The 25,650-nt window shown below is 42.0% G+C and overlaps 1 protein-coding gene across 4 annotated transcripts; it reads left to right on the top strand.

The window, feature by feature from the left end:
• Positions 1–1,086: 1,086 nt before the first annotated feature.
• Positions 1,087–25,617, top strand: Depdc7 (DEP domain containing 7). 4 transcript variants are annotated; one of them, XM_090347923.1, is made up of 10 exons: positions 1,087–1,195; positions 13,544–13,934; positions 15,760–15,887; positions 16,842–17,028; positions 20,108–20,319; positions 20,999–21,141; positions 21,333–21,458; positions 21,562–21,640; positions 22,410–22,550; positions 25,370–25,617. In XM_090347923.1, the coding sequence occupies exons 1-10, from the start codon at positions 1,123–1,125 to the stop codon at positions 25,420–25,422; spliced, it is 1,533 nt and encodes a 510-aa protein (XP_090204049.1). In that variant the 5' UTR covers positions 1,087–1,122; the 3' UTR covers positions 25,423–25,617. The 4 variants fall into 4 exon arrangements, with proteins under 4 accessions (XP_090204049.1, XP_090204048.1, XP_090204047.1 ...); XM_090347922.1 differs by having other exon boundaries at positions 22,410–22,559; XM_090347921.1 differs by lacking the exon at positions 25,370–25,617 and having other exon boundaries at positions 22,410–22,710.
• Positions 25,618–25,650: the final 33 nt, after the last annotated feature.

Here is a 25,650-nt window from a genome sequence, read left to right as displayed (position 1 = left end):
AATTAAACAGTATGTAACAAACGTTGAAAAGTCACTTAAGCATTCCCAAACAGAAGAAGGAGAAGGAGAAGGAGAAGGAGAAGGAGAAGGAGAAGGAGAAGGAGAAGGAGAAGGAGAAGGAGAAGAAGAAGAAGAAGAAGAAGAAGAAGAAGAAGAAGAAGAAGAAGAAGAAGAAGAAAATGATAAGGAGGAGGGGGGGGAGGAGAAGAGGAGGAGGAAGGAGAAGAGGAGGAGGAAGGAGAAGAGGAGGAGGAAGAGGAAGGAGAAGAGGAGGAGGAAGAGGAAGGAGAAGAGGAGGAGCACGAGTACTTGGCCATTGTTGAGTGATTGCTCTTTGGACTGCCCCTCCTTTCAGATGCCCACCACACTGGAACCCCTGGATTCCCAGCCCCAATTTCCCAAGCAGTGAAGGCGTTGCCTAGCAACTCGTTCTCCGTCCTCTCCCTCCCCCTACTTTCTTCCAGCCCACCCCTTCCCCAAAACAAACTGTCCCCACTCACCTGACCCGGTCTGTCTTTGGAATCCACACAGACTGCCTTGGCAGTCAGCACCACGTTGTCTTCTTCTGACCTCTAGACCTTGCTCTCCCGGCTAGATAAGAATTTATTTATTCTTAACGGGCAGGGAGGCCTGGAAACGTCAATGCATTTATTACTACAATATGATTGCCAGCACGTCTGTGTTCCAGGTCCATGTCCCAGAGATTGAACACGGATCGCCTCTCGTGATCCCAGCCGGCTCCGTGAAGCAGGTGCGGAGACCACCAGCCCTCCTTCAGGTGAGGACACTTGAAGCCCACTTAAGCCGTGGCCAGGTCTCGGAACTGGCGGGCGGTGGGCGGTGTTTGGAACCCAGCTGTCGGGGTGAGCGCCCGCGCGGACGCCCAAGGCCCCGCCCCGTCCCGCCCCGCCCCGCGGAATTCTTTTTACACCTCGGGTCCTGACTGGCTCGAAGTCTTCGGAGCAAAGCAGCGCGCTACACGCGGCCCGGAGGCCACGTGACGCGCGAGGGGCGGGGCCAAGCAGGAGCCCCGCCCCCTTTCAGTTAACCGGCTGCTGCGGCGCGGGCGCCCAGTTCGCTCGGCTGCAGCGGTCTGAGGTGGCGTCCGGAGCTGCCGGCGCCATGGCTACGGTGCGAGAGAAGGCAGCTGCGTTGAACCTCTCCGTCCTGCACAGCCCGGCGCAGAAGCCTCCCGGTAAGTGCCGGGGACTCCCACGTCCCGTTCCGGAGCAGCGCGGGGCGAGCTGCGAGGCGCGGGCTGTGCTTGGCGCGCGGCGCGGGCGAGCGGCGGGGTGTGGGGCGTCCGGCCGCCCCCGCTTGGATCCACCCGTGCCGCTCGTCCCGCACAGCCGCCGCCACTTCGCTCCTCCCCGCCGCCCGCCCCGGCCCAGCTCTTCACGAAGTTACCCAAACTTCGCGGCGTGTCCGGGGAATCCCCGGGATGGGCTCCGCGTCCTAACTGCGGGGAGCAGAGTCCGCACCCCCAGCCCGGTCTCCAGCTCGGACCCCGGGGCGCAGTGCGCATCTTGAGCCCGGACACTTTATTGTCCAGAGATGACCAATTTCTGTTGTGTATGTTACCCTGGCTGGAATTTTCTCTATAATCTATTTCTGTGAATCTTTTTTTTTTAAACCACTCCCTCTTTGATAACTTATTACTTGGCAATGAGAGATCAGGAGTTGAGTTCTGCCACCAGCTTAATCATATCTTTCAGGGGGCAATTGGTTGAGGGGGACTGATTTCTTCACAGGTGTTCAAACAAATGGATAGATTCAAGTGATCAGCTCTAAAATTCGGACCCTAGCCTAATCTGTAGATAATTCAGGTGACTACTCAGATAATCTAGAGAAAGCTTCACTTTTGTTTGTTTGGTTTTTGATTGATGGGATAATTTGCAACTTTTCCCCTTTTCTGGAGGGCTGTGTGGTGAGTTGTAGGATTGATTTCCTATCATACAATAACTTTCAAAAAAATACCATTCAGTTAAACTCTTTTACTCTGTGTGAAATAGTCGAATCTCTGTGACTCCACTCCTGTGATTGGCTTAGTACTCCTTTTAATCCTCAGAAATGCTAATGATAAATCCTGATAAGAGAACCACTTTTTTTTGCGGGGGGGGGGGGGGAGGGGGAGGCAGTTCTGGGGCTAGAACTCAAGGCCTGGTCACTGACTGTCCTTGGACACTTTTTGCTCAAGGCTTGTTCTGCCACTTGAGCCACAGCACCATTCCTGGCTTTTTCTATGTATGTGGTACTGAGGACTCAAACCCATGCATGCTGGGTGAGCACTCTACCACTACGCTCCCAGCCTCATTTTGGCTTTTTTAAAACTCTGTAAAATTGACCATATTATACTTCTGCTTAAAGGATTCAAGTGCATTATTGGCGAGGTTCACACTGTCTCCTTGATTTATGTTGTTGAAGAAAAGGAAAATACTAGAGAACTGGGGAACTTAAAACCAAGTGATATTTCAGAGTCTTGAAATCTTTAGGCCCTTCCTGAGTAAATGAAATTTCTAAATTTTACCTGATTAAAATCATGATGCCCTGGGCCAGGAGTTTGGCCTAGTGGTACAGTGCTTGCCTAGCATGCACCAAGACCAGGGTTTGATTCTTTGTACCACATGCATAGAAAAGCCCGTTAAATGGTGCTATGGGTCGGTCTAGTGGCAGAGAGCTATCCTTGAGGAAAAAGCCTAAGGGCAGTGCTCACTCAGCCTCTGAGTTCAAGCCCCAGGACTAAGAACAACAACAACAAAAACCCGATGTCCTATCCACTCAAATAGCAAAAAATATCAAATAGCAAAAAATATCAATCAGTCCTGGGCTTTGTCATTAATGAACAGGTTCTTTGATGATGTGAGGTAAATATGTATTCAGAAACTTAGCTGGGTTCTAGTGACTCATGCCTGTAATCCTAGCTACTCAAGGATCCTGAGATCTAAGGAACACATTTTGAAGCCATCCTGGGCTGGAAAGTCTGTGAAACTTCTATCTCCAATTAACCACCAAAAAGCCTGAAGTGGAGTTGTGGCTCAAGTAGCTGAGTCCTAGCCTTGAGTTAAGAGGAATAGCCACGCCTGTAATTCTAGCTATGGGGAGGCTGAGATCTGAGCATCACAGTTCAAAGCCAGCTGGGGTATAAAAGTGCCCGTGGGGGCTGGGATGTAGCTCAGCGGCAAAGTGTTTGCCTAGCAAGTGCAACATCCTCAGTTCAGTCCCTAGTACCAAAAAAGAAAAGACAAAAAAAGAAAAAGAAGAAAAGTGCTGGTGAGACTCCTATCTCCAATTAATCACTCAAAAAATCAAAGTGGAGCTGTGGCTCAAAATGGTTGAGTGCTTTCCTTGAGCAAAGGAGCTCAAGGACAGCGCCCAGGCCCTCAGTGAGTTCAAGCCCCACAATCAACCATAAAAAAGGTGGGGGCTGGAGTTTGGCCTAATGGTACAGTTCTTGCCTAGCATGGACGAAGACCTGGGTTCCATTCCTCAGTACCACATACACAGAAAAAGCTGGAAGTGATGCTGTGGCTCAAATAGTAGAGCACTAGGCTTGAGGAAAAGCCCAAGGACAGTGTTCAGGCACTGAGTTCAGTCAAGCTCCAGGGCTGGCCAAAAACAGAAGCCAAGGGACAGTGCCCAGGGTTATAAATTCAAGCCCCAGTAAAACTCTCCTTTTCTTTCTCCCCTCCCCCCCATTTACTCACACAGCTCTTAGAAGGAAGAGCTGACTGGATAGTTGATTTTAGTCAAAGACAGCCACCCTGTACACCAGGTGCAGAAGACAGAGTGGGTCCATTCTTTAATCTGTTGTTTTACTTGCTCCCTGAGAATCCCTCCTTGTTTATCATTGTTAATTAACTACTCTTCCACCTGGAGTTGCCTCCTCACTATATAGTGAGCAAGGTAATGGGAGCCAAAGGTTCTTGGTTCCTGGCCACTCACTTTCTGTGAGATCTGGCAGCAGTTTTGTACTTTTTCTTTTCCACAGATTAGTAACTCTTACCTCAGAGGGACTAGAGTGACCAGGGACCTGGTTTCTGTAGAAGAAATGAGCTTTATATATTAACCTTTAGCCAAAACTTACAAGACACATGTCTTTTAGTAGACAAATTAACCTGCTTAGTTATCGTGTTATCCCTGTATACTGTAACCTAACTCTTTGAATTTCCCTGGTGTCAATTTTCCAGGTAGCTCAAAGTACTTCCATTAGTCTGTATGAATTAAAATAGGGCCAATGCCTGCTTTTGTTACTTTCTTACATAACTCAGTTGTTTTTGTCAATAGAGACTTATTTTGTGTATCTATCTAAACATATGGGATACACACACACACACACACACACACCCTCACACCCTCACACTCTCACACTAACTTGCTTGACTTTTAACTTCAGAAGCAGTCTCTTGTCAGCATATCTGTTAATGCCAAATAAGAGGAACATACACTTTGGACTAGCCAAACCAATATCTAGCAAAAGTGTTGCAATCTTCTTGTCAGTAATAATGGGAAGGATTTTTTTCCCCCTTTTAGTCATAGCTTCTTGGTTTTAACACCCAAAGCCAATTCTCTTTTTTTGTGAACATTGGTTGGTTACTGTCCAACAAATGTAGTCCTTTTCTTTTGATTTGAAAATTCTGTAAATAATGTTTTAAAATCTCCTTTGGGAAAAAGTAAAAAGGGGAGCATGTGTATCTGTGTATCCCTTATGCTGGGAATTGTACTCAAGATTCTACACAATTAAGCAAGTGCTCTATCACTGGGCTACATTGTTTACCCTTGACTTTTTGAGACATGGTCTTCTACCCAGGCTGATCTTGACTGGAAATCCTCCTGACTTTACCTCCTCAGTACTGAGGTTACAGTGTATGTCCTCATGTCCAGCAAAAAAAAAAAAAAATTCTTGCTGGTGTGGTTCTTGATCATGGTTCAAAGCCAGCCTGCACACTAAAGAACCTGACACTCTTCATCTCCAATTAATCACTAGAAAAGGGGAAGTGGGGCTGTGAAGAACTGAGGGACAGCACCCAGGCCCAGAGTCCAAGCCCCATGGCCAACAACAACAACAAAAAACATATTTCTTAAAATCTCTTAAATCCTACCTGATTTCGGATTTATATATTATCTGATGAAAAGCTACGCCCTCTGTTATGTGTTACACAATATGGTTTCTCATCTAGTGGTCTTTGATTAAATTTTCTTCAGTTTGGCAACTCCATTTAGTTGGAAGGAATAGACATAGGGTAAGGTTCTTGAGCTTAAGGACTGAATCCTCTTAAGCTCACAGAAAAGAAGAGCTAGGAATATATCACTCTTTTATCGTTGGAATAAATTTAAAATTCTAAAATGGATTTGAATAGGTCATGAAGTAAACGCATAGAGTTCCTATATACCCTATATTTATTTTCTTTGGTTATTGTATAATAATATCTATTTACATATTAAATAATCACATTCCAGTAATTTCCTTAGTTTTTGCCTAATGTCTTTTTTGTTCTGCCAAGATGCCATCTAAGCTATCATGTTAATTACATTAATTTGATTTGTCCTGACTCTTTAGGGTGCTCTAAACTGGTTTTAGTTATTCATCTGTTCTTTTTTTTTTTTTGTCCTGAGTAGTATTCAGTCAGCCTAAGTCTTCTGTAGACACTTTCTATGCTGTGAATTCTAAGATTTTCAACAACATCCCTGGTCCCTCTGTCCCTCAGATGTTACTAGCACTTTCCTCCACATTGTCATTACCAAAATGTTTCCACATGTGCCCTCAGTGAGGTAACTAATTCATGGAAAACCAATGGGAGTTTAACCCTTTCTTTAGAAATTTTTTTTCAGTAGTTAGCAAAAATCTGTTCATTAACCAAATGTTTTATATTGCCGTAATTTAAAAGGCAGTTGAGTAGCTGGGCTTTGGTGACTCGTGCCTGTCATTTTAGCTACTCAGAATCTCTGAGGTCAGAAAATTTCATGTGACTCTTACCTCCAAAGAATCGGCAAAAAGCTGGAAATGGCCAGATGTTGCTGGCTTATGCCTACAATCCAAGCTATTCAAGAGACTTAAGATCTGAGGATAGCAGTTCAAAGCCAGCTGAGGCAGGAAAGTCCATGAGACTCCTATCTCCATTTAACCACAAAAAGCCACAAGTAGAGCTGTGGGTCAAGTGGTAAAGTGCTGGCCTTGAGAGAGAAAAAAAAATGAGGGAAAATATGCAGGAGTTCAAGTTCCAGACCAAAACCAAGGGGGGAAAATAGCTGGAAATAGATTTGTGGCTCAAGTGGTAGAACCTTGAGTGAGGAAAAACCAAGACCTTGAAGCCCTGGGGTTTTTTTTTTTTTTTTTTTGCCAGTCTTGAGATGTGAACTCAGGGCCTATGCACTGTTCTTGGGCTTTCCCAAGGCTAGAGCTTGAACCACACAACTTCCAGCTTTTTCTATGTATGTGGTACTGAGGAATTGAACCCAGGTCTTCATGCATGCTAAGCAAGCACTTTTACCACTAGGCTAGAGTCCTGGCTCCAAAGCCCTGAGTTTTAAGCCCCACTACTAGAACAGATACACATACATACACATATACACACACACAAGCAGTTAAGTAATTTGAACACTTTCAAACTATAAGGAAAGAAATAAGGCACTAGCTTGTTGTGTCTTAAAGTTTTATGAATAAAAAGGTATCTGAGGGCTGGGGATGTGCCTTAGTGGTAGAGTGCTTCCATAGCATGCATGAAGCCCTGTGTTTGATTCCTAAGTACCATAGAAACAGGAAAAGCCTGATGTGGTACTTTGGCTCAAGTGGTAGAGTGCTAGCCTTGAGTAAAAGAAGCTCAGGGACTCTGCCCAGGTCCTAAATTCAGGCCCCAAGACCACCATAAAGCAAGTAGTTTCCGAGATCCTTGTTAGATCACCTTCTGCATTCATTTTTTACGGGGTTTTGTTGTTGTTGTTGTTTTGTTTTGTTTTGTTTGGTGGGTCCTGGAGGCTTGAACTCTGCCTGGGCACTGTCCCTGAACTCTTCAGCTCAAGACTACTGCCCTGCTCCTGGGCCTGGGCGTTGTCCCTGAGCTCTTCAGCTCAAGGCTACTGCCCTACTATTGAGCCAAGCCCCACTTCGCGTTTTTTAGGTTATTTGGAGATAAGCGTCTCCTCCTCCCTGCGAGGGCCGGCTTTGAACCCCAATCCTCAGTCTCAGCCTCTTGAGTACCTATGATTACTGGCATGAGCCACCACACCCAGCTACCTTGTGAGTTTTGTATCTGCAAAGGTCAAGTGTTTTCCATGGCTCATTTCTCATATGGGATTTTTATATTCTAATTCAGTCTTTAAATTCCTCTCTTTAACAGTTGAGACCTGAAGTCGGTCTTTGCACGCTAGACAGCCAGTACTCTACTACTAGGCCAAACTCCCTGCCCACTTTCTAGTTTTTTGAATCCTTTCTGTCATCAATCTTACTGGACTATGATCTGCTAAACCAATATTCATTTTTTGCTCCTAGATGATGATAAATATATTTTGAGCCAGCATGTGGGGAATCTGCATTCATCTGTTGCTGTCAGCATATTAAAAAAAAAACAAAAAACAGGTTACCCTAGTGTGGGTTTTGGCACATTGTCAAGTCAAAGGTAGATTATGTATTACAGTATCTGTATGAACCTGAGCTAGTTTGGGTCTGTGGGTGGTGATGCTTGAGGGGAAATATCCCAGGGTACAGTAGTTGGGAATTAATGGTCAGTGAGAACAGAGGGGACCTGAATTATATCATGCCTGAAGGTCTGTGGAGTCATGTGGATCACAGGTGCCTACTGTCCTGCTCTAACCTGTTCTGTAATCTTTTCAACAGTGTTACCCAACCTGCAAAACTTCCTGATTTCCCACATTCTTAATTCCTTTGTGAAGATTAGTCTTTTCCACATCATTGGGGCTATATATCCTTTCCCTTTTATCCTTACAATTGTGTTATTAATATCAATAAGTAACCTTGTCATATCTTTTAGGTATATGATTGTTAACCTATTTGTAGTTCCAATGTTTTGGGGTTTTTTTGTTTTATTTTGTTTTTGTCAGTCCTAGGGCTTGAACTCAGGGCGTGGGCATTGTCATTGGGCTTTCTAAAGACTAACGTTGTGCCACTTGAACCACAGCACCATTTCTGGCTTTTTTTGTTGTTGGTCACAGGACTTGAACTTTGGGCCTGAGCATTCTCCCTGAGCTCTTGAGCTCAAGGCTCTTGTTCTACCCCTTGGGCCACGACACCACTTCTGGTTTTCTGGAGGTTAATTAGAGATAAGAGTCTTAGGTCTTTTTGAACCCTGGCTGGTTTTGAACCTTGATCCTTACTTCTGGCTTTTTTTCCTTCTTTTTTTTTTTTTTGGCTAGTCCTGTGGCTTGAACTCAGGGCCTGGGCATGGTCCCTGAGCTTCTTTTGCTCTACCACTTTTGACTCTACTACTTGAGTCACAGTGCTGTTTCTGCCTTTTTCAGTATATGTGGTACTGAAGAATTGAGCCTCGGGCTTCAGGCATGTTAAGCTCTACCACTAAGCCACCTTCTTGGCCCTCAAGTAAGTTTTAACTATAATTCATCTGTAATATTATCACCAGCTATAGTCACAGCTACTTGGGAAAGAGTCACAGGAGCCCACGAGTTTGGTGCCATTGTAAGTACAACAAGATCTCATTTTTTAAAGAAAATAGAATTGAAGCTGGCGCTGTGGCTCACGCCTATAATTCTAGTTATTCTAGAGGTTGAGCCTAAGGACCAAGGTTCAAAGCCAGCTCAGGCAAAAAAGGACCTGAGACTCTTATCTCCGGTTAACTGTAGAAAATGGAAGTGGTGGAGCCGGGAGTTTGGCCTAGTGGTAGAGTGCTTGCCCAGCTTGCACGAAGACTCGGGTTCAATTCCTAGATACCACATATATAGAAAAAAAAAAAGCCAGAAGTGGTGCTGAGGCTCAAGTGGTAGAGCTCTAGCCTTGAGAAAAGTCCAAGGACAGTGCTCAGACCCTGAGCTCAAACCCAAGACTGGCAAAAAAAAAAAAAAAGAAAGAAAATGGAAGTGGCTCAAGGGTAGCATGGTAGCCTTGAGCTGAAGAGCTCAGGGACAGCACCCAGCCTAAGTTGAAGCCCCATGACCCACCAAAAAAAGAATCTCTCAGACTTTTATGCTGGAATGGCCCAGCCTTTCCTTGGTTCTTGTTTTACTTAATACTAGTCTTCATGAAAAGGTTAATTCTATTTACCTTGGTTTGTTTGTTTGTTTTTTTACCAGTCCTGGGCTTGAGCTCAGGGCCTGAGCCCTGTCCTTGGACTTTCTCAAGGCTAGCACTCTACCACTTGAGCCTCAGCACCACTTCCAACTTTTTTTCTATGTATGTGGTACCAAGGAATCGAACCCGGGTCTTCGTGCATGCCAGGCAAGCACTTTAACCACTAGGCCAAACTCTCGGGCCTTACCTTGGTTTTGATAACAAATCTTGCTACTTATTCTAGGTTGACCTTGAACTCATGTTCCTCTTGCCTCAGCCTCCTGAGTGCTGGGTCCTACCACATCGGACTTCATGTTTTAAGCACTAGAAAGAGCTAATGAATATTTACTAGCTGTGTAAATAGGAAAAAAATCTCTCTAACTTACTGAGTGTTGATTTCTTTAAATTAAGATCTATTTTGGGTCGAGAGTTTGGCCTAGTGATAGAGTGCTTGCCTAGCATGCACAAAGACCCGGGTTTGATTCCTCGGTACCACATACATAGAAAAAAGATGGAAGTGGTACTGAGGCTCAAGTAGTAGAGCGCTAAACTTGAGAAAGTCCAAGGACAGTGCTCAGGCCCTGAGCTCAAGCCCAGGACTGCCAAAAAAAAAAAAAAAAAAAAAAAAAAAAACAAAAAAAAAACCTATTTTATGAAGAGACAGAAATGTATCTAAATTAAAAGCCTGTCATATTGTATACACTCAAATTAGAATTAATAAGGATATAGTGAACATGAGTAAAGACTACAAAGTAGACATGAAGTTTATTTAAATCTCGTTCTAATCTCTGGTGTTTTAGGATAGCATATTGGTTGGCAACAATTTTTATTCAGTCCTTATGAACAGAGACAGAAATATTACCCCTGCATACTGGATACCAAGAATGACTTGTACTTTGAGATTTCATAAAATGCGTGAGTTGGCTTTATTTAGTAGAGACTAAATGCTGTTGTTACCAGTAATAAATTTGGTTCTAAATCAACATATCCCATTATTGTCCATAATTCAGTTCTTCAGACATGATAGTCACAAGACTGATAATGATTACTTCCTTCTTTATTTGGTCTTGCTTTTATGAATTATCTTCACATTGAAAATATAATTTTGATGACTGAAAATAATCTTAGGCTGAAGGTGTGGCTCAATGGCAGAGCACTTGCCCACCTAGCTATCATAGGCCCTGAGTTCAAACCTAATACCGCACACGACACACAAAGCAAAGCAATTGTGCTGATAATTTTAAATTATCACAGTAATGGATAGATAGCAAATTACCCATATACTTTTGGTATTAAATCTACAAATACAAAAAGACTTATGTTTGTGCTGTTAATTAGTGTTGCAAATTCAAGTAGTTAAAATTCTGTAAGTGAATTCAGCGTAATGGTTCCGTGCGCCCTTTCTTTGAAGAGAGAATTTGTGGCTGTAAGGAGCTGGGAGTGTATCTCAGTGGTGAACTGTGGGCTTCCATGTTCTAACCTTTGGATTCAGTCTCCAGTACCAAGGAAAAACGTCTCTGGCTCAGGAAGTGCCTTCAGGACTCACTTCATCTTACACATTATCTTTTGTTTAAAAAAAAAAAAAAGATAAGGCCAGGCACAGTGGCTCATGCCTGTAATCCTAGCTACTCAGGAAGCTGAGATCTGAGGCTCTTGGTTCAGGCACTAGAAAGTTCATGAGACTATGAGACTCATCTCCAATTAATCACTAGAAAACCAGAAGTGGTGCTGTGGCATTTGGGATATGGCAGTAGCCTTAAGCTGAAGAGCTGAGAGACAACACCCAGGCCCAGAGTTCAAGTCCCATGGTGTTGGGCGGGGAGGGGGGGAGGAGAGATAAACAAAGCTGAGCACCAGTGGCTCAAGCCTGTAATCCTAGCTACTTGGGAGGCTGAGATCTGATGGTCACACCAATGTCTGAGACAACTCCTATCTCCAGTTAACCACAAAACAACGAAACAAACAAAACTAAAAGTAGACCTGTAGCTTAAGTAGTAGAGCACTAACCTTTGGCAAAATAGCTCAGGGGCAGGCAATACCTAGGCTCAGAGACAAGCTCTAGGATTAGCATACCCACAAAAGAAGTAGCAGCTTGGTTCCAATTCTTTCTTTCTTTTTTTTCTTTATGTTGTCAGTTGTGGAGCTTGAACTCTGGTCCTGGGCGCTGGCTAAGTTCTTCATCTCAAGAGATAAGAGTCTCTTTGACTTTTGTGCCTAGTGCCAGGCTGGCTTTGAACTATGATCCTTAGATCTCAGCCTCCTGAGTAGCTAGGATTACAGGTGTGAGCCACCACACCTTTTTTTTTAAAAAAAATTATAAATCTACTTGTTCTTTGAATGATATTTTCATTTTTAGGTTATCTTAAAGAAGCTAATAGTTTTTCTACCTCTCTGCCAAGATACCCTAAAAATGAAGTAATGTGTTTAAAGAAATAAGGGGGCTAGGGCTGGGAGTTTGGCCTAGTAGTATAGTGCTTGCCTAGCATGCACAAAGACCCGGATTCAATTCATTGGTACCACATACTTAGAAAAAGCCAGAAGTGGTGCTGAGGCTCAAGTGGTAGAGTTCTAGCCTTGAGAAAAATCCAAGGACAGTGCTCAGGCCCTGAGCTTAAGCCCAGGAATGGCAAAAAAAAAAAAAAGAAAGAAAGAAAAAAAAGAAAGAAATAAGGGGGCTACTGGTGGCTCAAACCTATAATCCTAGACACTCAGAAAGCTGAGATCTAAGTATCAAGGTTCAAAGCTAGCCTGAGCAGACTCTTATCTACAATTAACCATCAGAAAATTGGAAGTGGCACAGTGGCTCATGTGGTAGAATGTTAGCTTTGAGTAAAAATGCTGAGGAACAGTGCCCAGGCTCTGAGTTCAAACCCTACAACCGTCCTCCCCTGCAAAAAAAATACAAGAGCTTACATCATAACTGCTGAATTTTTAGAGGATCATTGAAGAAAGAGGTAGGAGAAAAGGGACTGGATGTGTGATTAGCTAGATTCAATTGCATCAGCTTACTGAAACCTAAACCCCATTTCTTTTCATTTGGTTTGTTTTTTCTTTTCTTTACAGTTTTACCAAATAACCAGTTTAGTAAATGGAGAAAAATATGATAGAAAAAATTTTGAGAACTTGTTTTCCTCCTTTTTTCCTGATTTGTTTCTGAACCTGGCCTGTCTTTTGCAGTATAGGTAGTAACCTCCTATTAGGCAGGAACCAAATTACTTTACCCTGTTTACCAAGTACTTAAACTATCAACCTGTATAACAGGAAATTTTAGAGTAGTGTATTCCTGTGACCTCTGTAGAGTTTGTGGGACTGAAAAAGATATCTGCAAGTCGAGCTGGGAGTTTGGCCTAGCGGTAGAGTGCTTGCTTAGCATACATGAAGACTAGGGTTTGATTCCTTGGTACCACATACATAGAGAAAGCTGAAAGTGGTGCTGAGTCTCAAGTGGTAGAGTTCTAGCCTTGAGAAAGTCCAAGGAACAGTGGTTAGGCCCTGAGCTCAAGCCCAGGACTGGAAAAAAAAAAAAAATCTCCAAGTTATATAAACTGTGAGTCACTTTCAGTGCTACCTATGCCTGGGAAGCTGTACATATGACCTGTATGAATCAGTTTTCGATCTCTCAGAGATGTTCTTTGCCTCCTAAGGTTGTTACTGAACATCATACAGCTTCTGTGAAGCACTTGAGTGCCTTGTGATGACTGGTAACTGCTGCCACCACTGCTTCTCCTTGTTCTGTTCTCTCCATCTCCAGTTGATTTCTCACCCCTCACTGATGTGGCTTCTACTGCTGCTTCTTCACACTGCCTTGGCCATGCTGGCCCCTATCCCGTTCAGAAGGGTGCATGTCTCCTCTGGCCTTTGCTCTTTCTGTTCTTTGCTCTTTCCCAGTACAGCTGGATTCCTGATTCTACTCAAGTTCCTGCTCAGATAGAACCTTATCAGGAAGGTCTTTCCTGACACCCATTTAAAGTAACATTCTCTTCCTTAGCCTTTTCTGTTTACTGCTGACTGTGTATACACATTTGTTTGTATCTTGTTTGTATCTGACAACGGTCTCTGTAAATCCACAACAGAAACTTTGTTTTGTTCACTGTTGAATCTCAGCACATAGACCAGTATGCAGCTAATATAGGTACTTTTTTTGTTTTAATAAATTGTCACTGGTAAGTACTTCAGTAAACTTTTCCCATAGTTTATTTTCATTCATTCATAACTTTGAATGTCACCACTTTTTGCTTTATATCATTAAAAATGAACAAAGTACTGATTCTTGGTTTCCCTGTGATTCCCCCCCACCCCACCGTCTAGGTTTCAGTGTGGCCCAGAAGCCATTCGGAGCCACTTACGTATGGAGCAGCATTATAAGCACTCTTCAGACCCAAGTGGAAGTGAAAAGACGAAGGCACCGCTTGAAACGACACAATGACTGCTTTGTTGGTTCAGAAGCTGTGGATGTCATTTATTCTCACCTAATTCAGAATAAGTACTTTGGTGATGTCGACATTCCCCGGGCCAAAGTAGTGAGAGTGTGTCAGGCTCTCATGGACTATAAAGTGTTTGAAGCAGTTCCAACCAGAGTCTTTGGAAAAGACAAAAAGCCTACGTTTGAAGATAGTAGCTGCAGCCTGTACAGGTTCACAACCATGCCTAACCAAGACAGTCAAATGGGCAAAGAGAATGAAATGTATTCACCTTCCAGGTTAGTTTATAGTGTTAGATTATTATAAAATGTTGGCAGAGGTTGCTGTTTCAGGAGACACTGACTAGCTTTAAATTGCATATAAATATCATAAGCAATAATTTTGCCTAAAATCTGTGGGTAAATTGACAGTGTGAAATTTTATTCGCTCTTTGTGTTATCTCCTTGCATAGCCAGCCACAAAAGTTTGATTTTTCTGCCTTAGATTTTAAGTAGAATGTAAAAAATAAAAGTTAGAAAACTCATGTGACATCCTGAGGAATTGGTGGAGGGTTTTGTGTGATGAGACAGGGTCCCTGTATATTATCCAGGCTGAGCCTGAACTATGCTCAAGCAGTCCCTCTGCCTTGAGTAGCTGAGACTACAGACTCATTCTACTGTGCCTGGTGTGTTTGGATTAGGTTCGTATTCTCTAATACAGGTATTGGGAAGGCACAGAACAATCTGTAGTATGAGAAAGGTGACTTGGGCTGGGGATGTAACTCGGTGGTAGAGTACTTGCCTGGCAGGGATTGGGGGACTTCATCCTGCCAGGCATAGGTCAGCCTAGTAGAGAAAACTGGTTAAGAATCTGTTACAGGAGCTGGGAAGGTGGCTTAGTGGTAGTATGCTTGCCTAGCATGCATGAGGCCCTGGGTTCAATTCCTCAGTACCACATCAAACAATAAATAAAAGAAATAAAATTCTCTTTAAAAAAAGGGGGGGACAGGAGTTTGGCCTAGTGGTAGAGGGCTTGACTAACATATAGGAAGAGTGGTGTTTGATTCCTTGGTACCACATAGAAAAAAGTCAGGAGTGGTACTGTGGTTCAAGTGGTAGGGCTCTAGCCTTAAGAAAGCCTAAGGACACTGCTCAGTCCCTGAGCTCAAGCCCCAGAAGTGGCCAAAGAGAAGGGGGTGGTGGGGAGGAAGAATCTTTTGCAGTTGCAAAAGATGCATGTTGTACTGAACAGCATGGGGAAGAGGAGATAATCACAGGGAGACTGAAGAGACCGTTGAGGGAAACTAGTGACTGATTAATATGAGTGAGTATTTAATGAACTTAGCTATCCTCAAATAAAACAAATTCACGTTTTCCTTTATTCTCAGCAGAAAGGACAGTGTTATTTGAAGGTCTTATGATATAGACCTTATTTATAGTCAGTTTTAGGATATTGACTTGTACATATTTTAAAATTCTGATTCTAAAACAGGATTAAGGACCAGGAGTTTGGCCTAGTGGCAGAGTGCTTACCTAGCATGCACGAATACCCAGGTTCGATTCCTTGCTACCACATTCGTAGAAAAAAACCAGAAGTGTGGTGCTGTGGCTCAACTGGTAGGGCTCTAGCCTTGAAAAACCATAAAGGCAGTGCTCGGGCCCTAAGTTCAAGCCCCAGGACTGGCAAATATATAGATCTATCTGTCTGTCTGTCTGTCTATCTATCTATCTATCTATCTATCTATATATCAAGATAAACATATATCTATATATATCTATGTATAACTATCCATCTATAAATATAGATAGATCTCTCTATATACATATATATATATCAAGATAAACAACTGAAGAAATTAATATAACTTAGCTTCATTACAATTGACTTAGGTCTGGAGCCATGACTCAGATGGTGGAGCACCAGCTGAACATGATGGCTCAGTAAGAGTGCAAGACCCTGAGTTCAAGCACCAAAACAAAACATACATCTAGTAGTTTTATCAGTTATATTTAAATCTGGGGTATACTTTGCTAGTGTTCATCATTGTTTAAATAGATCTACAGTCCTTTTCCTGAAATTTTGATAGCTCTTAAATTGTTTTTTGCCATACTAAATTTATTTTAGGTATGCAGATACTTTATTTAAGTCATCTGATATCAAATCAGACAGCTTGGAGGATCTATGGGAAAATCTGAGTTTAAAGCCAGCTAATTCCCCTGGTATAAATATGTCTGCAACTTTGTCTCCACAAGGTAAGCAAAGATGATACAGAATATGAAATAGAACATTCATTTTAAATCCATTTAGCAATGTATACTAAGCATGCTTAGGTATACCAATTAAGAATAGGAAACGGGGAAAAAAATTAAAAAATAAAAAGAATAGGAAACTTGGAAAAACAAAATCAAAATAAACTTGTTTAACATGTTTCAATCTTAACCTTTATTAGAATTTAAATATGCAAGGCACAGAAAAAGAAGGCACTATGTATTAAAGCTGTTCATATTAAATTTTAACAGAAGTCTGTTATCTTTTAACAAATACATCTGTGTTACAACTCTTGAACGCAGACTTTTGTCCTATCAACTGGCAGAGGTTTAAGTCTCAAACATTTGGCATGCATAAATTATGCTCTTAGATATTTCTTTCCTAAAATTTTACTAGGTTAAATAAAAAGTTTCTTGCAGCAAAATTTTCTTACATTAAAACATTTCTGGAAATTTTGCATTCTATTCTTCCTGTGACAGTATAATGTGTCCTAAGGATTTAGATCTCCCAAGCCCCTTTCCTTCCCCACCCAGATGTAGAAACCCTGAGTGGAATAATCTTCAGCCAGTAATTTCAAACCAGTTTTTAAATCAAATGAATCATTCTTTCTTTCAAAGTCTTTATTAACATGTTGTATGACTTGATCTTTTATCTCTGACGGATTGCTTTATATAGTGAAAAGTATGAGAAGAATTCTTGTTGTTCAAAAAGTCTATTCTCCTACACTTTAAACAGATCTTTAATTGTTTATTTTGTTATAAGAAAGCACTTCATAAGATTTGGCTTTCCCTTTCTCGTTCCCTCCCTCCCTCCCTTTTTCTTTTTCTTTTTTTGCTGGGGGCTACACATTTTAACAGCTTAGACCTGCCTAGACAAATATTGTGGTGAGACTTTGGCAACTATTGTTACTTCTGACCTTGTTATTTTTTCCTGTGTAGTTATTAATGAAGTATGGCAAGAAGAGACAATTCGGCGTCTACTACAACTTGTAGATCTTCCATTTCTTGATTCTTTACTCAAACAAGAGGTTGTACCGAAAGTTCCTCAACCTAAGAGGCAGTCCGACCTGATTCACAGTAGTAACTATCTGGATCGAAGGATTCTCAAGGCCTATAGTGATTCTCAGTATGTATAAATACCTGTACAAAGTAGTTTCAGGGTGTTCATAAGTAGATTATAGATAATGATTTTAAGTTAATTTTTTGAGTCCTATCATAGGCTCAGCTAGGCATTGTCAGTTGATATCGGTATTTGAGAAAACGAAGAATAAAGTTATATTTGCCAACCGGGCTGGTGGCTCATGCCTGTAATCTAGCTACTCAGGAAGCTGAAATCTGAGGATCACGGTTCAAAGCCATCCTGGGCTCTAAAAGGTCTTTGAAACTCATCTCCAATTAATCGCCAGAAAACTGGAAGTGGCACTGTGACTCAAGAGGTAGGGTGGTAGCCTTGAGCTGAAAAGCTCAGGGATAACACCCAGGCCCAGAGTTTTAAGGGTCACAACTGACCAAAATTTTTCACATTTATTTTTTATCTTTTTAAATTTATTTATTCATTTATTTTATCTAGTCCTGGGCTTCAGCTCAGGGCTTGAGCTCTGTCCTTGGACTTTCTCAAGGCTAGAGATCTACCACTTGTGCCTCAGCACCCTTCTGGCTTTTTTTTCCTATGTATGTGGTACCAAGGAATTGAACCTGGGTCTTTGTGCATGCTAGGCAAGCACTCTACCACTAGGCCAAACTCCCGGCCCCACATTCATTTTTTAGTGAAAATGAAGAAAGTTATGCTTCATACTATCCTTGTTAAAATGAAGGACTGATTGGTCTCTTAAAATTCTTCAAAGAAGGGCTGGGAGTTAGGCCTAGTGGTAGAGTGCTTGCCTAGCATGAACAAAAACCTAGATTCAATTCCTTGGTACCACATATATAGAAAAGCCAGAAGTGGTGGTGTGGCTCAAGTGGTAGAGCACTAGCCTTGAGGAAAGTCTAAGGACAGTGCCCAGGCCCTGAGTTCACTCCCCAGGATTGGTTTAAAAAAAAAAAAATTCTTCGAAGAGGGCCAGGAGCATGACTTAGTGGGAGAATGCTTGCCTAGCACGCATGAAGCCCTGGGTTCTATCCCTCAGTACATAGAAAAAGGTCAGAAAAGTGGTGCTGTGGCTTAAGTGGTAGAGCGCTAGCCTTTAGGAAAGCCCAAGGACAGTGCTTAGCCCTGTGTTCAAGTCCCAGAACTGGCCAAAAAAAATATTCAAAGACAAGCAAAATGAACAAATTTGACAATTCCTTATTTTTTTTTTTTTTGCCAGTCCTGGGCTTGAGCTCAGGGCCTGAGCACTGTCCTTGGACTTTCTCAAGGCTAGCACTCTACCACTTGAGCCTCAGCACCACTTCCAGCTTTTGGCTATGTATGTGGGGTACCAAGGAATCGAACCCCAGTCTTCGTGCATGCTAGGCAAGCACTCTACCACTAGGCCAAACTCCTGGCCCCTATATATGCTTTTTTGTGTGCTAGTGTATATGTATGCTCTGGCCCCTTGAACTTGGGGCCTGAATACTAAGTTTGATTTCTTTTGCTCAAGGCTAGCTCTCTACCACTTCTGGCTTTTTTTGGTAGTTTAAGGATTTTCCTGTCTGGGCTGGCTTCAAACCATGGTCCTCAGATCTCAGCCTCCTGAGTCGCTAGATCATAGTGTGACTGACTCATCAGTACTGGCTACATATGCTCTTCAGATTCCTCTAGGAAGCTTGTTAAGTATTTTCTAATTAACTAGTTTTAGTAAAGAAATACAGTGAAAGTAACTCACCATAATATAATATTCTAGGGCCAGGAGTTTGGCCTAGTGGTTAAAGTGCTTGCCTAGCATGCATGAAGACCCGGGTTTGATTCCTCGGTACCACATATAGAAAAAAGCCAGAAGTGGTGCTGAGGCTCAAGTGGTAGAGCTCTAGCCTTGAGAAAGTCCAAGGACAGTGCTCGGGCCCTGAGCTCAAGCCCAGGACTGGCAAAAAAAATATATATATATATAATATTGTAAATATCAACCTTAAGATTTTAAACACTTAATCCCAAGTAATTAAAGCTTTTTCCCCCCCTTTTAAAGAAGATTTCTGTATTCCTTATAACTCTGAATAGTCTGAAAGGTTAAAATAAGTTCTCTTTCCAGTTTATTTAAATTTTAATGATCCTCAGCAGATAGTATTCCAGACAAGTTACAGCTTACCTTTGTAACATTTCTTCCTTGTTCTGCATCCCACTGAACTGTTAATATAAGTAATTGAAGATCAAAAGGGAACTTCAAACTTTATGTGAAAAAGTAATTTTAGCATCCTACAAATAGTTGGGAGATTACTTTACAAGTTTGTTTCTAAAACCTAAATAAATGTGACAGCCATTTATTACTTTAACTTTCCTACAGATTCAAAATTTGTTAGAAATGACTGTAAAGATCATCTAGCTGCATCTTTTTATGAGATTAACTTCACTTGCCATGAGCAATGAAGTGACCTACCTGATAATTCACCTGGGTCTTGGCTGAAGTAACTGACCTGAGTCTATGGCAAGAAGAAGATGTGATTGTTCAGTATATATATATTAACATACTATAGATTGTTTTAGCCATTTTATTTGTTGAAATGTATCATTTTTCTGAACTAACCTAGCTGCCATTCATGAGTTATGTAGTTAATATTTAATTATTTTGAAAATCTATCTTCCTGTGTTCTGTCCTAACTAAAACAAGATGGCAGATGATACACATAGCTCTGAAGTTAGCAACCTTGTATTGCAGAAGCTGTGCTTGAGGAGCCGAGGAGCCCAGGTTTCCCGGCCAGTTCTGCCTGGCCCCTGAGCAAGTAACTGCGAATTCTGGATCTTCATTGTAAATGTAAAGAATAGTTTGAGGCTGGAGGTATGGCTCAGTGGTAGAACACTTGCTAGGTAAGGCCTGAGTTCAGTATGGGGTATTCCTAGCCGGGTGTGGTAGCTCACACCTGTAATCCTAGGTACTCCGGAAGGTGAGATCTGGGAATCTCACTTCGAAGCCAGCCCAGGCACTAAAGTCCCTGAGACTCTTATCTCCAATTAACCAACATGAAACCTCAAGGGATAGGCCAGTAGCCTTGAGCTGAAGCACTTAGGCCCAGAATTCAAGTCCCCGGACTGACCAAAAAAGAAAAAAAGAGTAATCTTCCTCTTTCCATCCTAGGGAAGATGAATGGCTCTCTGCAGCAATCGACTGCCTAGAATACCTTCCAGACCAGATGGTGGTGGACATAAGCAGAAATTTTCCTGAGCAAGCAGACCGAACAGACTTAGTGAAAGAACTTCTGTTTGATGGCATTGCCAAATATTATAGTAGCAGAGAGCCACTATTAAATCACTTATCTGATGTTCATAATGGGATTGCAGAGCTTCTAGGTAAGTTAGAGTGCTAGATTCTATATATTTTTAAAAATTTTGGGGGGCCGGGAGTATGGCCTAGTGGTAGAGTCCTTTCCTTGCATGCACAAAGCCCTGGATTTGGGTTTGATTCTTTGGTACCACATAAACAGAAAAAACCAGAAGTGGTGTGCTGTAGCGCAGACAGTGCCCTGGCCCTGAGTTCAAGCCCCAGGACTGGAAAAAAATAAAATCCTTTTGGGCGTTGGGAATGTGGCTTAGTGGTAAAATGCTTGCCTAGCATGCATGGTGCCCTAGGTTCGATTCCTCAGTACCACAGAAACAGAAAAAGCCAGAAATGGCACTGTAGCTCAAGTGGTAGAGTGTTAGCCTTGAGCAAAAGAAGCTCAGGGATAATGTCCAGGCCCAAAGCTCAAGTCCCAAGACTGGGCTTGGGCGCTGTCCCTGAGCTCTTCAGCTTAAGGCTACCACTCTACTCCTGGAGCCACAGCCCCACTTCCCATTTTCCAGTGGTTAATTGGAGATGAGTCGCAGGTTGTTTAGTGCCCAGGCTAGCTTTGAGCTGCTATACTCAGATCTCAGCCTCCTGAGTAGCTAGGATTACAAGCATGAGCTACTGGCTCTCAGCTCTACTTAGTAGATTCTTATTTAGTCAATTAAAAGCAGATTTTTTTTTCTCTCCCTTTTTTGGCTGAAGTAAATGGAAAGACTGAAATAGCATTAGAAGCTACTCAGCTCTTTCTGAAGCTTCTGGATTCCCAAAACAGAGAAGAGTTTAGAAGACTACTGTATTTCATGGCCATTGCAGCACATCCTTCGGAATTTAAATTACAGAAAGAAGTAAGTGCTGTTTAAATGTTAGTTATATTTATCAGCCTTCATATTGTAGCACTATTTTATCCTCAGCATCAAGTTTGTTAAATTGGTGATAGCTATTTTTTTATACTGCCTTAATGCTAAACTTTGCCTTTTAAATATGTGCTATGGAAAAAAAAATATGTGCTATGGGATATGTTTTGTTTTATTTACAGAGTGACAATAGAATGGTTGTGAGAAGGATATTCTCTAAAGCTATTGTCCACAATAAAAACTTATCCAAAGGCAAAACTGACCTACTGGTACTCTTTTTAATGGATCACCAAAAAGATGTTTTCAAGGTAAAACTCTGACAGTAGTGAAGTTGAACATTATTTATAATCATGTATGTGTATATTAAAATTCATTTGAATAATGTCCTGTCTCCTTTCTTTTTTTCTAAAGATTCCTGGAACTCTACATAAAATTGTCAGTTTTAAACTTATGGCCATCCAAAAGGGAAAAAATCCAGACAAAGACATAGGTAATCTCAGAAATAATGACTTCCATGATCTTCTAAAGACAAATTCCCAATGTTTATTTGAAAGTATTTTGCTATGTAAGCAGTTAATTTTAACTAAATTCTAAACATTCTCCTCTGAGTTTTCGGTATTTAGTAGAGAAACTGCAATGGCAAAAGGCAACTTGAGGTTGGAGGTTAGGCTTCGGTGGTAGGGTACCCACCAATGAGAGTAAAGTGGCAATAGCAAGTCTGAGTTTGCGTCCAGTCTCAGACAAAAAAACGAAAAAGAAAACCAACTGACTAGTCAGGAATGTTTATTCTCATCAGTGTGTTTTACAGAATTGCACAGCTAAACGTAAGTATAAAAATACTAGAAGTACTGGGGGTGGCTCATGCCTATAATCCTAGTTACTCAGGAGGCTGAGATCTGAGGATCAAGGTTCAAAGCCAGCTGGGCACAAAAGGACCTGAGACTCTTATATCCCAATTTTCCTCTAGAAAACGGGAAGTGGGGCTTGGCTCAAGGGTAGAGCAGTAGCCTTGAGCTGAAGAGCTCAGGGACAGTGCCCAGACCTAGTCCAAGCCCCATGACCCCCCCAAAAAACAAAACAAAAACTGGAAGTAGCATTGTGGCTCAAGGGTTAGGGTAGTAGCCTTTAGCTGAAGAGCTTAGGCAACGCCCAGGCCCAGAGTTTAAGTCCCCCAACCGACAAAAAAGGAAAAAAATTCTTGGTATTTAGTTAAATGGAAGAATTGCAATCATTTAACTTTCTGGTTTTCAACATTAAAGGTTATATTTACTGCCAGAGAATGGAGGAAAGTGACTATTCCAAAAGTACACAGAAAACAACCAAAGATGAGCTACTAAATTTACTAAAGACTATTGATGAAGACTCACAACTGTCTGCCAAAGAGAAGAAAAAATTGCTAGGTCAGTTCTGTAAGTGTCATCCAGACATCTTCATTGAATATTTTGGAGATGGAGTTTCTAATGCTTATATATAAGTTTTATATTTTAATAATAAATTATGTATCCTAAAGATCCAATCATACTTATAAACACTTGGAAGTTATAAATATGTACTTAATAAAAATTTTTAAAATAATATTGTGTGTCACAAACTGAGTATCAGTATTGCTATTAAGTACTGACCTCTTGGGTGACTTGATTTGTAATTTGTGCTCAACATTTTATAGACCACCATATTTTTTATCTTTTAAAATTTTTATTGTAAAGGTGGGTTATAGTTATGTGAGTCAGGTAATGAGCACATTTCCTTTTGAACAGTTTCACTCTCTCCCAGTTTCTCTTCTCCAGGCTTCCTCCCCTCCCCTCAGTTGTACAGTCATTGCCAACATAGTGTGTAGTGGAGTTTCACTGCTGAATTGGTTCACCAATTAACCTCTAGAAAATGGAACGTAGGGCTTGGCTTAAGCGTAGGAAGTCCTGAGCTGAAGAGCTCAGGGACAGTGCCCAGGCCCAGAGTTCAAGCCCTATGACCCACAGCCTTATGTTCTTGTAACCAGATACTAGCACTTGAGTCATGTATGCCCAGGTTTGGCCTAAAACAAAGTCCCATCTGTGACTTCACTCATAGCTAGCAACATGGCTCACCGTCATGTCAGTCTTACTGATTGAAATTTTTTTTTTTTTTTTTGCTGAGGTTGGACTCCAACCATGATCCTCCCATTCTCTGCCTCTATGAAGTAGTTATTACAGATGTGAGCCACGACACCTACTCAGTTAATGTGCTTCTCAAGTCTCTGTTGGTTTTCTTTTCTCCCTCATTTTTCTGTTTTTGTTGTTGAATAGACCTGGTCATTTGTTTTTAATTTTCCCGTAGTCTGAATTTTGCTGGCTGCAAGTCTATGCTGTCCTTTATCATGTTCCTTAGTGATTTTTTTTTGGTGGGGTTTGAACCATGGGCCTGGGCGCTGTCCTTGAGCTCTTCATTTCAAGGCTACTGCCCTATCTCTCTGGGCCTGGGAGTTGTCCCTGAGCTCCTCAGCTCACGGCTACCATCCTACCTTTGAGCCACAGCCACACTTCCTGTTTTCTAGTGATTAAATTGGATATAAGACTCTCAGGATCTTTAGTGCCTAGGCTGGCTTTGAACCTGGATCCTCAGATCTCAGTCTCCAGAGTAGCTAGGATTATAGGCATGAGCCTCCGCACCCAGCTTTGTTCCTTGCTTTTTGTAAATTGCATCTTGGGGAGGGGTACAGTAATTTAATATCTCTTAAACCAAATTAATATTTTTGGAATCACTGCAGACAAGACACACTTGGCAAATAAGTGAAATAATATAATGCAAATAGTGCTGGTTGGTCACATTCATCCTCAGTACTCAGGAGATAGAAACCAGGAGGTTCACAGTTAAGGCCAACCTGGGCAAAAATCCCCATCTTAAGAGAAAAAGCTAGGTGTGCGGTGTACCAGTTACCCTAGCTATGGTGGGAAGCATCAATAAAAATAAGAGGATGAGGGGCCGGGAGTTTGGCCTACTGGTAGAGTGCTTGCCTAGCATGCACAAAGACCCAGGTTCGATTCCTCGGTACCCCACGTACATAGCAAAAAAAAAGCCAGAAGTGGTGCTGAGGCTCAAGTGGTAGAGTGCTAGCCTTGAGAATGTCCAAGGACAGTGCTCAAGCCCTGAGCTCAAGCCCAGGACTGGCAAAAAAAAATAAGAGGATCAGGGGCTGGGAATTTGGCCTAGTGGTAGAGTGCTTGCCTAGAATGCACAAGGCCCTAGGTTCAATTCTTTGGTACCACATACACAATGTGCTTGGTGTGGTGTGGTGGTTCAAGTAGCAGAGCACTAGCTTTGAGCCAAAAGTGTCCAAGGGACAGTGCTGGGGCCCTGAGTTCAGTCCCCAGGACTGGCAAAAGCAAAAACAAAACAAAAAAAAAACATTCAATTATATAAGAGGAAGTTTTGTGAAATGATGGTGAGATCCACATGGTCCATGTGGGCAGAACAATTGTGTTTGTGCTGTCTGTTTTTGACATAATTCCAGCATGATTATTTGGCAGCCAAAACTAATGACTTCAGGGTAGGACAGAACAGTTCAGTGGTGGTCCAGCTTTGAAGCAACATTCTTAACAATGCTAATTTCATGGAGGAGAAATCCAGTAAAACCATAGTTTACTTCAAACTGCATGAACAAGAATAGTACGTTTAAAAAAAAGTGATCCTGTTTACTTCAAGCAAGGTCAAAGTTTTAAATCATAGGCCCATTGCTACCTCTCAAATACTTTGCACTATCCTGAGGGACTGGCGCTGTCCGTTATTGTGTGTTCTCTTTCATTCTTCCATCCATGATCTCTTCTTGGGGCTTCATCTCCATGTGTATATTTGCTGCTTAGGTGATGTGAACCTTGCCACTATCTTAGCAGAGTAAACAAAGGCTAAGCAATTCATCCATCCAAAGGCGGTTTCCCTACAGGCTTAGTGAGACTAACTTCACACAAAAATCAGCCTGACCAGTCAAATTGTCCACAAACCTGAATTATGAGAGAGCAAGAATTAACAAATTAGCTAGAAAAGTGAGAGACCCAGTGTATCTATGGGGTTGGCTCTAGAAGGCTCATCTCCAGTACAGCTATCACTTTTCTCCTTTTTACCCGGAGGTGATTTTTTTCCAGTTTTGGAAGCCAAAGATCAGACTGGGAATATGGGTTCCTATGCTTATATTGAAAGAGCAATGACTGGTACTTGCTGATGAGATGACTCCCCTCCCCTGCCCTAGGTCTTGTTCTGGGAATCAAAAACTGCATTAACCCGAATTTGAAATCCAGGTGACAACAGTTCATCGCCCCACGGTTAGACACCTGAGCTCTGACCAGTCCTGAAGCGACCAGTGGTTCGAAGTTAAATGTGGTCTGTAACTGTGGAAACTCGTTAGCGCTACTATAAAAGCTGTGTGTAATTTCTGCTCACGGCCTCTTAGCGTCACCGCCTACGGGTGCGCCGAGGTCCTAGTTCGAACTCGAAATAAACGACCCTTTCCTCTTTGCTCTGACCTCGGCC

This window comes from Megascapheus bottae, chromosome 16 (genome assembly GCF_031878675.1).
Source record: "Megascapheus bottae isolate mThoBot1 chromosome 16, mThoBot2.hap1, whole genome shotgun sequence".
Classification (NCBI taxonomy): Eukaryota; Metazoa; Chordata; class Mammalia; order Rodentia; family Geomyidae; genus Megascapheus; species Megascapheus bottae.
This window is presented reverse-complemented; position numbering and strand designations above follow the sequence as displayed.